This window comes from Acartia tonsa, chromosome 3 (assembly GCF_053477335.1).
Source record: "Acartia tonsa isolate MP-2025a chromosome 3, ASM5347733v1, whole genome shotgun sequence".
In the NCBI taxonomy this organism is placed as follows: Eukaryota; Metazoa; Arthropoda; class Copepoda; order Calanoida; family Acartiidae; genus Acartia; species Acartia tonsa.
The window spans coordinates 19,432,333-19,444,595 of NC_137262.1; the positions used below are offsets into that span (position 1 = coordinate 19,432,333).

Here is a 12,263-nt window from a genome sequence, read left to right on the forward strand (position 1 = left end):
GCAAACCCAGAAGGGGTAATTTTGTATCATCATTGGGGACGTACATCAATGTATGTGCCATTGTCTTATACCTTTTGTAATATCTCACACTGTTTAGACGGATTCTTTCTTTGGTAATTGCTTGAAAATTACAGTAATATTATGTGTAAATCAAACTGTAATTAATCTGGGAGGCTCGTGTTATGGATTTTTAGAAATCACATTTGATTTTCTTTCAAGTTAGGAACATTGACAAGGGGTTTCTACCAGGGATAAGATAATAGCCGATAAATTGATGAACTTTATCCATTCAAAACACCCTTCTGTAGAAAACAATTACTGGTTTAAATGTTTTGAAACTTAACCTAATTTAATAAAAGTCCCAAAAGTTGTTAAGACAACAAATAAGAAAACGTTATTTTAAAACTTTGGACCATAGTGCATTAAACAGCCCTCTATAACCTATCCATTAAAGAAAACACTTTATTTTGTGACATTTAAAATGATTATGTCAAAATCTCTAAGCTGCCTTGCCTTTAAAAGCGAATCAAGTTGCCCATGTTCATATTTTTTCCCGCAGTTTTTTCCATTTTGGTTGAAATACAGCAGTTTTAAGAAATAAAATACCAGGGGTGATATCATCTTTGTTTTATTCATAAAATTTATTTTTTTAAATTTAATTTAGAAAAAACCTTGTATTGAAATGAACAGTATTAATATATGAAACTTTTCAGAATAAAAATGGAGATAATGGACCATTGTACGGAGAATCTCTCTTACTCAAATTATTATGAACTTTCACCAGAAAGGTTTATGGAGGTAGGATTAATTCAAATATTAACAGATAATTATGAAATATAATCAAGAAGAGTTTTATCAGAGAGGAAGAGAACAATGAAATTCAAATAAATCTATAGTTCTATAGTCTTCACCTTATATCAAATATGGGCCACAAGCAAAAAAATATTTGGGTTTGCTTTTTTATTGGAAACGGTAGGTAAAGTAAATTTTATAAGAGCCTGGTTGGAATTGATCATGAGAGATTTCAGTCTATAATGTGTCTTTTTAAGTAGTTTTTATAAACCAAAAAGAAAAAGCCTTAATCGAATATTCATAGATCTTTAGGTTTTGTATCTTTCTTATAATTTCAAAAGTAATTGTCCGTATCCATGAAAGAACCAAAACGTTTTTGCTCTCATTTAGTGAGCAATAATTTTTCTGTTCATTGGCCGGGTGCAAAATCTTTTTTATTAGTTTTTGATTTATTTTATTTTCTTGTGTGAATAATCTGCATATTTATGAACTAAATTTGGCTAAAATCTTTTATTTCGTAAGTGAACCTCTTTCCTTACTTTCATTTTTTTGAAAGAGACAAAGGAAGGGTAAGTTTAAACAGACAGAAAGTTTGCGTTATTTTCCCGCCGTAATTGTTATGTTTCTTGTACCTGCAAAAAAAACACATTTTTTGCAGTATACACTGACAGGGATTCACCATTAGAGTAGATAATAGTTATTTCTCGCATCGTATTATAAACGGCTTTCCGCGGATATAGAATGTACAATTATAAGATTAAAACCAGTTTTTAAGCCCCAAGGTGCCGTAGGCACGGGCTAAAAAACTGGTTTTAATCTTATGATTGTACATTTTATATTCTTAGAAAGCTGGATATAATACGATGCTAGACATAGTTTTTTCGTATGGATGAGAACCGGTTCCTATCCACCGGATTCGAATGAATACGTGAAATTTCCTTACACTCTGTTTGGGCACCTCATTGGTTAGAACTGTCTTGGGGGGAAAATAAATAGAAATTATGAAATCTAGAGGGGTCATAGAAATAAAAGCGAAGTAAATGCAGAAAGTCGCTCAAAAATGACACATATGACGTCATGAAAATGAGTGATTGTCCATATCTTTTTTAGGGAGTTTCTTTCCCATTTCTCCTCTCATCTCCCTTATTTTTATGACGTCACATTGAGTGACTTTCTTTATTTACAAAAGCAATCCTACTGAAATTTAAATTATTCTGCCTTTAATTTTTGTAAAATAACTTGATTTTCATAAATTTGCTAAATTTACGTTTTAATTTTTATGTTAAAACATCTAAATTTTTCCATGCCTTTTTAAAAAAATTTTTTTTTGCTGAAACATATTTACACCATGTTAAAACGTAAAAACCACCAGATTTTTTGGAGTGCTAAACTTAACCAATTGAGGTTTGGAATTCTGAGAATTATACAAGCTTTACTCAGCGACTTGAATCTAGTCAGATTTATGAGTCTTTTAACATGTTGCATCCAACTTTGGTGCCAGTAATAGTTATTCATCTCATCGCATCGAAGGCCCATGATGACAAAACTGGTATGAATTTTATGATTTCTTAAAATATTTAAGGAAAGTTTCTGTAATACGATGATGTGCATGATTTTCAGTATGGCTTAGAACCGTTTCTAATCAACCATATATTAATCGGTTTTGAAGCCATACTGGAAAATCTATTCTTTTTTTGAATAAAATAAGTATCATCTTATGTAAAAAGTAATGGAACAGTAGGATATTTTGAATTGAACAGTTAAATAAAAATTGAATAATCTTTTTTTTTACATTTTTGAATATAATTAGTGATTTAAAATCACAATAATTAAATTGTTATTGGGTAGAAAAAGCATACCATCAATAAATGAGAAAAGTAAAAAATTCTAATAAAATTAACATTTATATTATTTTGCTATAGCTTACTGAACAGGTACTTTATCGGGAGTGAATCTGTCGTTTTTACACACACTTTAGTATTATAACAGTTTTTATGTGTTTTCTTTTCATGTAACAAAGCTACTTTAAAAGTTACTTCTGTTTGTTAGTCAGTAATCTATTTCAAAAGACTACTTTGATGTCTAGATTGTATATAGATACATTTTTTTTGAAAAAATGTTTTTATTTTGTAATATTTTTTCCATGAAGCTTAGCTGCTATTGAATGTAACTGTCGTTGTTTTCACACTAGATGTTGTCTTTAACTATACATATAAATTATACATATCTAATTATATCTTTTTATATACATATATACATATTTCTATATCTTAATTGTCATATGCCTTCCCCCGAATCAACATATCAATTTTTGTTAAAAATACATTTTTGATAAAGTAAACGTGATTAAAAAAGAATATACCTGTAAATATACCCTTTTATTTAAATCTTGTGTATAACTTTAATGATAAAAAGTACAAAATTTTGTATATTATGAATTTTAAGAAAGTTAAAATTCCTAATAAACGCTGCTTTTAACAAATTCCTAGAAAATGATGAATAGAAGATTTTTTTAAGGTACAAAGTTGATTATAAAAGAATTTTTTTTTGAAGCTTATTTTAATTCCATAAGTAGCGTAGTAACCAGAATACAATACTACAAATAAATATTATATAGTCGTTGAAAGTAACAAGGATAACTACATACATAAAAACAAACAGCTAAAAATCAGACAGCTAAGAACATTGACAAATATTAGGCTAGTATTATACTTATAACGTTGTGTCAAATAAGTAACAAATAGGATATTCTACACGAGCGAACATATGTATACAAGAACGGACTAACACTTATTGTAGAAAAGCATCTCTATTATATTATATCATCTAAATATTAGAAAGATGTATATGAGAGAGAAGTAAAAGTAGCTTTTTGGGCAGGCATAAAATATGCCATATATGTAAAGTTTCTTATAAAAAACTTATTTGTTTTTGGGTAATTCTTGCATCTCAAAATGTATCTATACATTGTCGTCTATGTATGCAACGCACAAACGGGTAACATGAATAATATAATTTCTATGTATTCCATTTACTGGAAGCGCAGCTAAGCTATTCTATTTCTGATAATTTCTTTACGTCCGTCTAACCCAACACTTTCATGAATACATTTTTTTGTGTTAATTGATGATTTTTAAAATCTGAAAATATGGCTTGAACATTACTTACTTTAAAAGAAAATGTTATACTTATCAATTAATGAAAATAGTTATCAAAATTTTACCATATGATATTATTAGCGGGTATTCTCCTAGATGCCTATATTGGGATTTGGGGCGGGAGGGGGGTGGGGGGCTGTGGATACGACCCCTCAATTTTCAAATTTAGGTTTAGAAAAATAGTAAAAACTAAATTTTTGGGTAGGTATTTTATTTAGAGACGATTTCTCTTGGGAGGGCGTTGCTACCCTCCCCACAAAAATAATAAACCTTCCCTTAACCTATGAGAAGCTACATTGTAAAAAAAAACAATGTATGATTGTTAAGCGGTTAGGTCCTTTGGAACAGACAGACAGACACCCTCTTACTTTTATTGAAGAATAAGCTGCATTACTTCTGAACATAGTTTTCTATGTTCCATTTACTGTTAATAGATTTGGAAATAAGAAGATAGACTAATTGTTCTTTTTATACAAAAACACTTATTGTAAGCTTGTAGATGATTATTATAAGTAAAAAGAACAAGTATGTCCATAATAAGCGCATTGATAAAGAAAAAATGGGACAGTAAACTATAACGCAGTAAACTGAATCCTCCTGAAATATATTTTTCATCAATAAAAGTTTTTTTATGTCTATGAAAATAAAAATGTATTTTATGTCTTTTTGACTTTGATACAACATTTGATATTTTTTACATTTGAACATTTGATATTGAATTTGCAGCTATATTTTCTTCTTGATGCATTTTGGTTTTAGAACTCTAAAATGTACAAAAGTAGCACAGCAATAAGTTTTTAAAGGTCTATTCTGGATAAAAGTATTTTCAAATAAATAGTGTATATATTTATATCTATTTAATTTCAAAATCCGTTAATAGATAGGACGAAAAAGTAAAATTTACGCATGCGACTTAGGTGAAAGTACTACCTATGGAGTAGCAACACTACAATAATTTTGACATGTTTACTTTGTTCAAATTGACACACTGCACTGTAAATAATATATATTTGTGGTTTTTCAGAGAGGGAGAGGACAATGGCGGAAATTAATCAATCAATTCTTTTATTATTAAAATAAAGAATTACTCATCTACCATTGTCCTATCCCCTTAGTTTGTGTGTGTGTGTGGGAACAATATTTACATTTTAATGTTAAACTGATGTTATGAAAAAAATAAGTCCTTTTCAAATAATAACTCTTATTTCTAAATTATTTTATTAATTGTTAAATCTTGGTAGTTATGGACGAGATGAGCCTTGATAAAATTAAAGTTTAAGTGCATTAACAACATTACTCACTAAAACAAAATCAATAATAATTAACAAGGACAAATATATCAATGCAGCAATGGTACTAAAAAGAATTAATAAGTGTAATCCCTATGTAAAAAGTTACAGATTGTCTATCTGTCATTTTGTGTGTGTAGCTAACCGTTTAAACTGATTTGGTTATCTCATACAGTGAAGCACCCCAAAATAAAATAGCTTATCAACTTTTTTTCATTAATAACTATAATTAAGACTGTAGGTTCGACCCCCACTCCCCAATAGGACAATAAAAGAAAACCCGAAAATTATTTTTAGTCAGATTTTATTATCACTAAAAATTTATTTTTGCTGAACAACTTATTATTTTGATTTTAGAATAAGTCTGTAATTCTTATTATAGAGATGCTGAGCTATTAAAAATAACTATTCCAATTAATAGTTTGAATGATCATAGAGTTTCTTTTTATTTTACAAACAAGCTATTACAAAAAATATTTTATTTATATAACTAAAAAATCTCCAAATAATAGTAACTAATGTATTTTTTATACACATATTTATTATTTAAAACAGGGCTCGGCATCCATATTTGTATTCAGTAGAAGCCAGCTGTCTAAATTTTGAAAGACCAAAGCCAAAATTCAGCTAAGCCATGTTAATTTTGTTGATGATATTTTTTTAAGTCGCTCCATTAAAAAAGGTTAGACTAGGCTTTTGCCGCTAAAAAGTAAATAATCTTAAGCTGCTGCCAAACAACATCAGTTTTTCAGTACTATCAAACCGCAGATATGCTGTCCTAAAATGGTCGCTGCCGAGCCCTGAATTTGAACTGCATGCATACACAACTAAATATTTACAAAAGTATTTAATATATTTATTTGTATTTGTACCCTGTGTATTTTGTATTTTGGTTGGATTCATAACGATATATTTTATCTAAAAAAAAAATTCCGTCAGCTAGGTATATTTGGGTATTGTCGGTTTGGTGACATCGCCTCTTGAGGGGCGTTGTTGTATTTTCACAGTAGCTTTTGATCTGTTACTTTAGGTTAGTTTAGGTAAATGTTAATGATTGCCCCGCATGATTAGGCAATTGCTCCCGCAGGGTTAGAGCCCCTTGCAGGCGTAAACATATGAGAAAAGCAACTGGAAAAAAACGACAAAACGTCCCTTAAGAGGCGTTGTGACGAAACCGAACAATACCCGAATATCTTCATGTCTTCCTTATGAAGCATTTGTAGCCAGTAAAAAGGTAAAAGCGATTTAGTTTTTTTTAGATTAAATATTTCTCACCGATTTTTGTTGATTTAAAAAAATGTACAAATTGTATAAAATGGATTCTGTTAAGTCTTTAAAAAAGTAAATTAGAATTTTGTTTTCAACAATGATTATAACTTCAATACAATGATTATAACTTCAATAAGAAGCATATTCAATACAAACATGGATTGCTGTTAAAACAGACAATCAGTTAAAAAGCCTTGTTAACTGTAATTAAGTAATTTATTAAACCCTTCAAAGATATTGATGTTCTAAGACTTCAAGACACAAAAATTATACTAATAAACGATACAGGAAATCGAAATGAATTTGTCCGTTGTGAGCTAGAGAGAATTTCACTTACAGAGATGCTGTGTTCTTAAAAATAAAGATAATATATAGTTGTATAAAAATTGTATTTTTGTTGGTTGAAATTAAATGTTGTTTTAATAATTGTACCCAAATGTTTTCTTTATTGGAGTGATTATTGTATATATTTGATTTTTACCCTTTTTCAGAAAATATTCTAATTTATATTATTTAAAATTAGATAATTATTGTAGATTTAAAAAATAATGCCAAATTCAAATTTATACAACATATTTTAGATTTTTTTCTTTTCTAGATGCAACACCCTTGGAAGTATAAGCCCGAGTTCAAAGTTACAGCTGCAACGTATTTAGCAGCTCTAGTGGTAAGTTCAACCGCTGTATATTTAGTAGCTCTAGTTGTAAGTTTAGCCGTTGAAAATGGTAGCGTTAGTGGTAAGTTTAGCCGCTTTATATGTACAAGCTATAGTGGTTAGTTTATACTCTGTACATATATTTATCAGCCTCAGCCGCCACTTATTTAGCAAATCTAGTGTTCAGCCGCTGTATATCTAGCAGCTGTAATTTTGACTTTACCTGCTTCAGTTAGCAGCAATGGCTTTAGCAGTGTAAGTTTAGCTGCTACGTTTTAGAAGCATTATATATTTTTTTGTTGCAAATTTGACAGCGCAGTTGAACGAAATTATATGTAAATAACAGAATTAGATAATTTATTGTTTTGCTATGGCTGCGCTTAACATGAATATTATTGCCCTTGTATTATAAAAAATAAGATTCATTTATCATAGTAATGTTTTCCTTAAGCGCCGTGATAATATTTTCATAAAGTCTGATAAATGTACTTTTTATAAGATAAGAAGACGCAAGGCTTCTCTTTAACGTCAGTTAATTTTGGTAACAAGTCTTTAGAAATACAAGTAGTTAGATGTGTTTCTAAGTGTTTGTATATTTTAAAGACCACTAAGAAGGCTGATTTATCAGGCGAATCATTTTTAAAAAGTTGTGATTATAGGCCTGCTATAGAATTTCCCTTGTTTATTAGTTAAATTAGTTAAATATTTCATGCTGAACTACTAATGAAAAATCTCCTTGTTATAGCTAAAATATTTATCGGTTAGCTTTCTTTATATCCCATTTTATATTATGCAAGTGTATAAGAGAGTATCCTACTCCCTCACTAAACATTTCCTCATATGGGAGAGGTGGCTGTCCATAAATAAGGAGATCTATTTTTGTACCTGTTTCGGGCCAAAGTACTCCCCTACTCTGTCTATTAATGTCGCACATCTGATATAGCATCAGTAGGAACTCTTTCCAACGTCTATAGTAATGATGTGGCGTTGAGTTGAGATTCGAACCCACCCACCCCGGCCGCGAGTTCAACCTCTCACTAACGAAAACCCAATAGCGTAAAAAAGGATTTTGTGGGATTTATTAAGGCTTACATCATTTCTCCATTAACTGAGATAAAGTAAAATTGACATAAATCTCATCTTAAAATCTCTTTCATAATTATATAATAACATTTTCAGAAGGCTTGATTTTATGATGTACTTTTATCTATTAAGCATAGCACATCCGTAATTTTGCCAGTCTGTAAGTCTACCAGCCCACTATGCTTAATTGATTATGGTTTACATGCTTATGTATGCACTATCGACTATCGACAATAGAGTATATATTAACAATGTATTTTATTGACAAAATAATCCCTTGTACTTGAATAACTTTTGTTAAGGATAAAAATATTTAAAACCTCCTTTCAGTGGAATCAAACTGGTTAAAAACAGTATAGATAAGTTGTATTTTTCAGCTTGTCCAAAACAAAAGGACCATAAAGTTTTGGTTGCCAAGGCCGTTAGCCCCTTAGGATCAAAAAACTTTTGCCTATGTATTTGTGGCCAGCTGTCTATAAATTACACAAAATTTAAAAAAATGGCTGTCAACATCGAGGAATATTTTTGATTATTGCAGTAGCTTTGCGAATAATAATTTGACAGAAGGAATATTTTGTTTTTCCTAATTTTATATGATTTTCTAGATTGGTGGACTTGGTAACGCAGCAATAGTTATTTCCTTGATAGTCATCAGCAAAAGACAAAGCCATGCTTCTAATAACACCAGGTAATAACATTTCCAGTATGGATACGAAACTGATACATATCTGATGGATTTACATATCTGATGGATTAAAATCAGTTATTGAACCATATATGAAATGTATGAAATGTAATATGTATCGTATTATAGACATTTTTCCACAAATAATAAAATTAAAACCATTTGCTTAACTTAGAACTTTGGCTACTAGGGGCCAACTAAACTGGAATTATTCTCATACTTTTTATCTTATTTTTCGCGGAAAGCTGTCTATCAACGATGCAATAAATAACTATTAATTTTATATGATTATGTAATATTTATATTTATTAATAAAATGTATTGCATTAGTTAATAAATTCTATCTTCTATTCCAATATGGCTTCGAAACCGATTCATTATCTGATGGATTAATACCGGTTATGAACCATACTGAAAAATCATGCATCGTATCGAATTACAGACAATTTTCCACTTCCACAATAAGAATCTGCGCCACTTAAATTTCCCTTCAAACTGATTGTAAAATAATTTCATAAAAAGCAATTTATATAATTGTGTTATCAAACGTTTTCCGAAAGTCAAACAAACACAAATTTAAAATCTTTAAAAACAAAAGATTTAACTTTATGATTTGTGGGGTTTTACCCATTTCATTTGAACTTTCAAATATATTTTCAATGCTAAAGATTAAAAAGGTTATTGTAAAATAAAAAAGGTATCTTTGGTCAGGTGCTTACAATTTATTATTTTAGTTTGTTCTTGGCCAGTTTAACACTTGCAGACCTCCTACTACTCTTCGTGTATATACCTCTTGAATTCTGGCGACAGGTAATGGGATGTTTTAATATCGCAGCTACTCTATATTTACGGATTGTCCATACGTCTAAGAATATTACATTAAATTAATGTTGTTTATTTGTTTAATAAGATAACTATCAATTGTTTTAAACCAAATAGAATCTTATATTCAGTATTTTAATTAGAAATATCTAACTTATTTTTCCATGGGCGTGCGGCAGGAGAATATAGAAAGATAATATCCGCCTTTCCCTTTTTCATTCCCGTAAGCCCTAAACTATCCTGGCAAACTGGCAAAACACTTAAGCTACCCTATTGTTCATTTTTAAGAAATCCATCTTTGTTATTATCAACAATCTACTTGAAAATTCATGCAAACTTTTAATCTTCAGTTTAAATTTTCTTACGCCTTTTTGTATCTTTGTAATAACAAATTTCCGACAGAATATAAGTTAAAATTTTTATTACATAAGATCATAATACTATTTTTAAATTTACTTTAATGATATGCAAAAAGTTTAAGATTTAAAAAGGTTTTTATTTCAAAAACTGCATTCTTTTTTATAAAAGAATCCGGACAAGGATAACAACATCAATATAAGGGAGGATGATTAGTAAAAATCAGTGTACATTTTCAAAAAATTAAAGACATATTAATTGAATGTTTTTTTTCTTTTCTCTTATATTATTGTGCAAATTCGTCCTAGAAATCAGCATTTTTATATAAATTCTATAGGGTCTGTCTTAAGGAAAGCCGATTTTTTGAGGAGAGAGGAGTTCACACCTGCCCCCTCCCTAAATGTCCTGATGGGTAACAAATTAGCTTTACAAAATAAACAGTTTTTATTTACATATTATAGACAATTTAAATACGTCTAAACGGAAAAACCAAAAAATATGAATATATAAAATCTTTGCTTATTATATTTTCAGTTGATAAAATTATATTTGTATAAGACTTTCATTAACTTTAATGAAACAGAATACTTTTTATACTTTCTGCAAAATTATATTATGGTATAGTTACTAACTGCGTTAGTGGATCATATTCATCAGTTCATATTCACCCTTCATTCCCACCTAATTTTTGTACTGATATTTTATCAGTATAAGATTGCAGTCATAAAGATGTAATCTATATACCACTTTTATATGATGTTCGATATTGACTTGTAAATTTTATATCGACGCAGTGCTTGATTGGTTAGTTTTAGACACTCGTTTCAAGTCCTAATAGGTGCCCCTGCCGAGAATAAGTTTTGGGGTGGGGTAGATTTTAATTTTTGCTCAAACTAACCTGATGAAAAAAACACCTGAAAGACATTGATTTAAGGTTATGGTTTGTCTAATGTCGACAATAGGGAATTTTGCTGGTTTAATATATTATAAATCTTTCTTAGAAAAAGCAATCATACTACTTTAGTAATATAAAGGATAGAAAGATTTTTTTTATACCTCTTGTGGTTTTAATTAAAAAGCAATATCTAGAAAGCTTTCTATAACAATTCATTTAAGAAGGGGAAAATTTTTTTTACAAGTATTAGAACATCTTTAAAAAGCACAAAAAGTAATGTATTGTCAAACGAAGTGAGTCATAAAAAAGGAAGAAGGAGTAAAAGGATACCTAATAATATATAATAAATTTGACCTTATTTACCTATAAATTAAAGAGTAGCTTCGATATATACTCAAATGGGCTAGGATGTACGATAAAGATTGATTAAAATAGTAAGATTATAAAAATATGAGTTAAAATATTTTTTTTTTAATTTTTGCCAGTACAAATGAAAAGGGAAGTTCTGTCTTCTCATCCTTTTAATACTTCTGTGAACGCCAGCTTGTTCACTTTGTACTTATATCAAAGTTGAACTTTTCTGGTGTGAAATTTAACAAAGGACCCAGAGATGGAAAGGGCACTGACTAATAAAATAAAACACATCAAAATTTTACAAAATTTTACAAGCTTCCTAAAGCAGAATTTCTCAATAATTTGGTAAGGATTAACTTATCATTAATTGTAATATCCTTGTATCCCTGCAAAGGACCTGTTCCTAGTTGAGTAAATTTTCATGATTGATGGTTTGTTTGCAAAAGAACATAAAGTTGGGAGGTTAATAATGTTTCACCTCTCTTAAATAATAATTTTGGACAATATAACTACAACACTATTATTTATTGTTTAAAACAACAAGTGAACGAGATATTTATTTTGAAATGAACATAAAAGAAAGGATATATTCATTGCATCGATTCGAGATTTTTGATAAATAACCCACAAACAAGTGAATTTGTAAAAGTTCAATTTTCTACCTCTCAACTGACATACAAACAATATTTCTTCTTTTAAAGTGTTTTCGTTAAACTTTGCACATTTAAAGTAGTTGCAGCTGTTCTATAATTTACTTGGACTGCCCTTTTGGTCAATATATTGTAGGAAAACATTTGTAATTTCGGTAAATTTTTGTGTCTTTTAAACCAAAAAGACCCATTTGGACATCTTGTTCTTAACTTGTTGTCAAAGGTGATCATTATTGAGATGAAATATGTTCCCG

The 12,263-nt window shown here is 29.3% G+C and overlaps 1 protein-coding gene across 3 annotated transcripts in view; it reads left to right on the forward strand.

The window, feature by feature from the left end:
* Nucleotides 1-717: 717 nt before the first annotated feature.
* The window catches only part of LOC145313587 (galanin receptor 2a-like), a 56,613-nt gene continuing 45,067 nt past the window's right edge, over nt 718-12,263 (forward strand). For 2 of the 3 annotated variants that reach the window (XM_080153050.1, XM_080153052.1), the window contains exons 1-5: nt 718-798; nt 2,715-2,726; nt 7,107-7,175; nt 8,852-8,934; nt 9,666-9,741. In XM_080153050.1, the coding sequence (XP_080009176.1) occupies nt 721-798; nt 2,715-2,726; nt 7,107-7,175; nt 8,852-8,934; nt 9,666-9,741 (318 nt within the window). In that variant the 5' untranslated portion in view covers nt 718-720. The remainder of the gene's footprint in view (nt 799-2,714; nt 2,727-7,106; nt 7,176-8,851; nt 8,935-9,665; nt 9,742-12,263) is intronic. The other variant, XM_080153051.1, reaches the window with a different exon arrangement.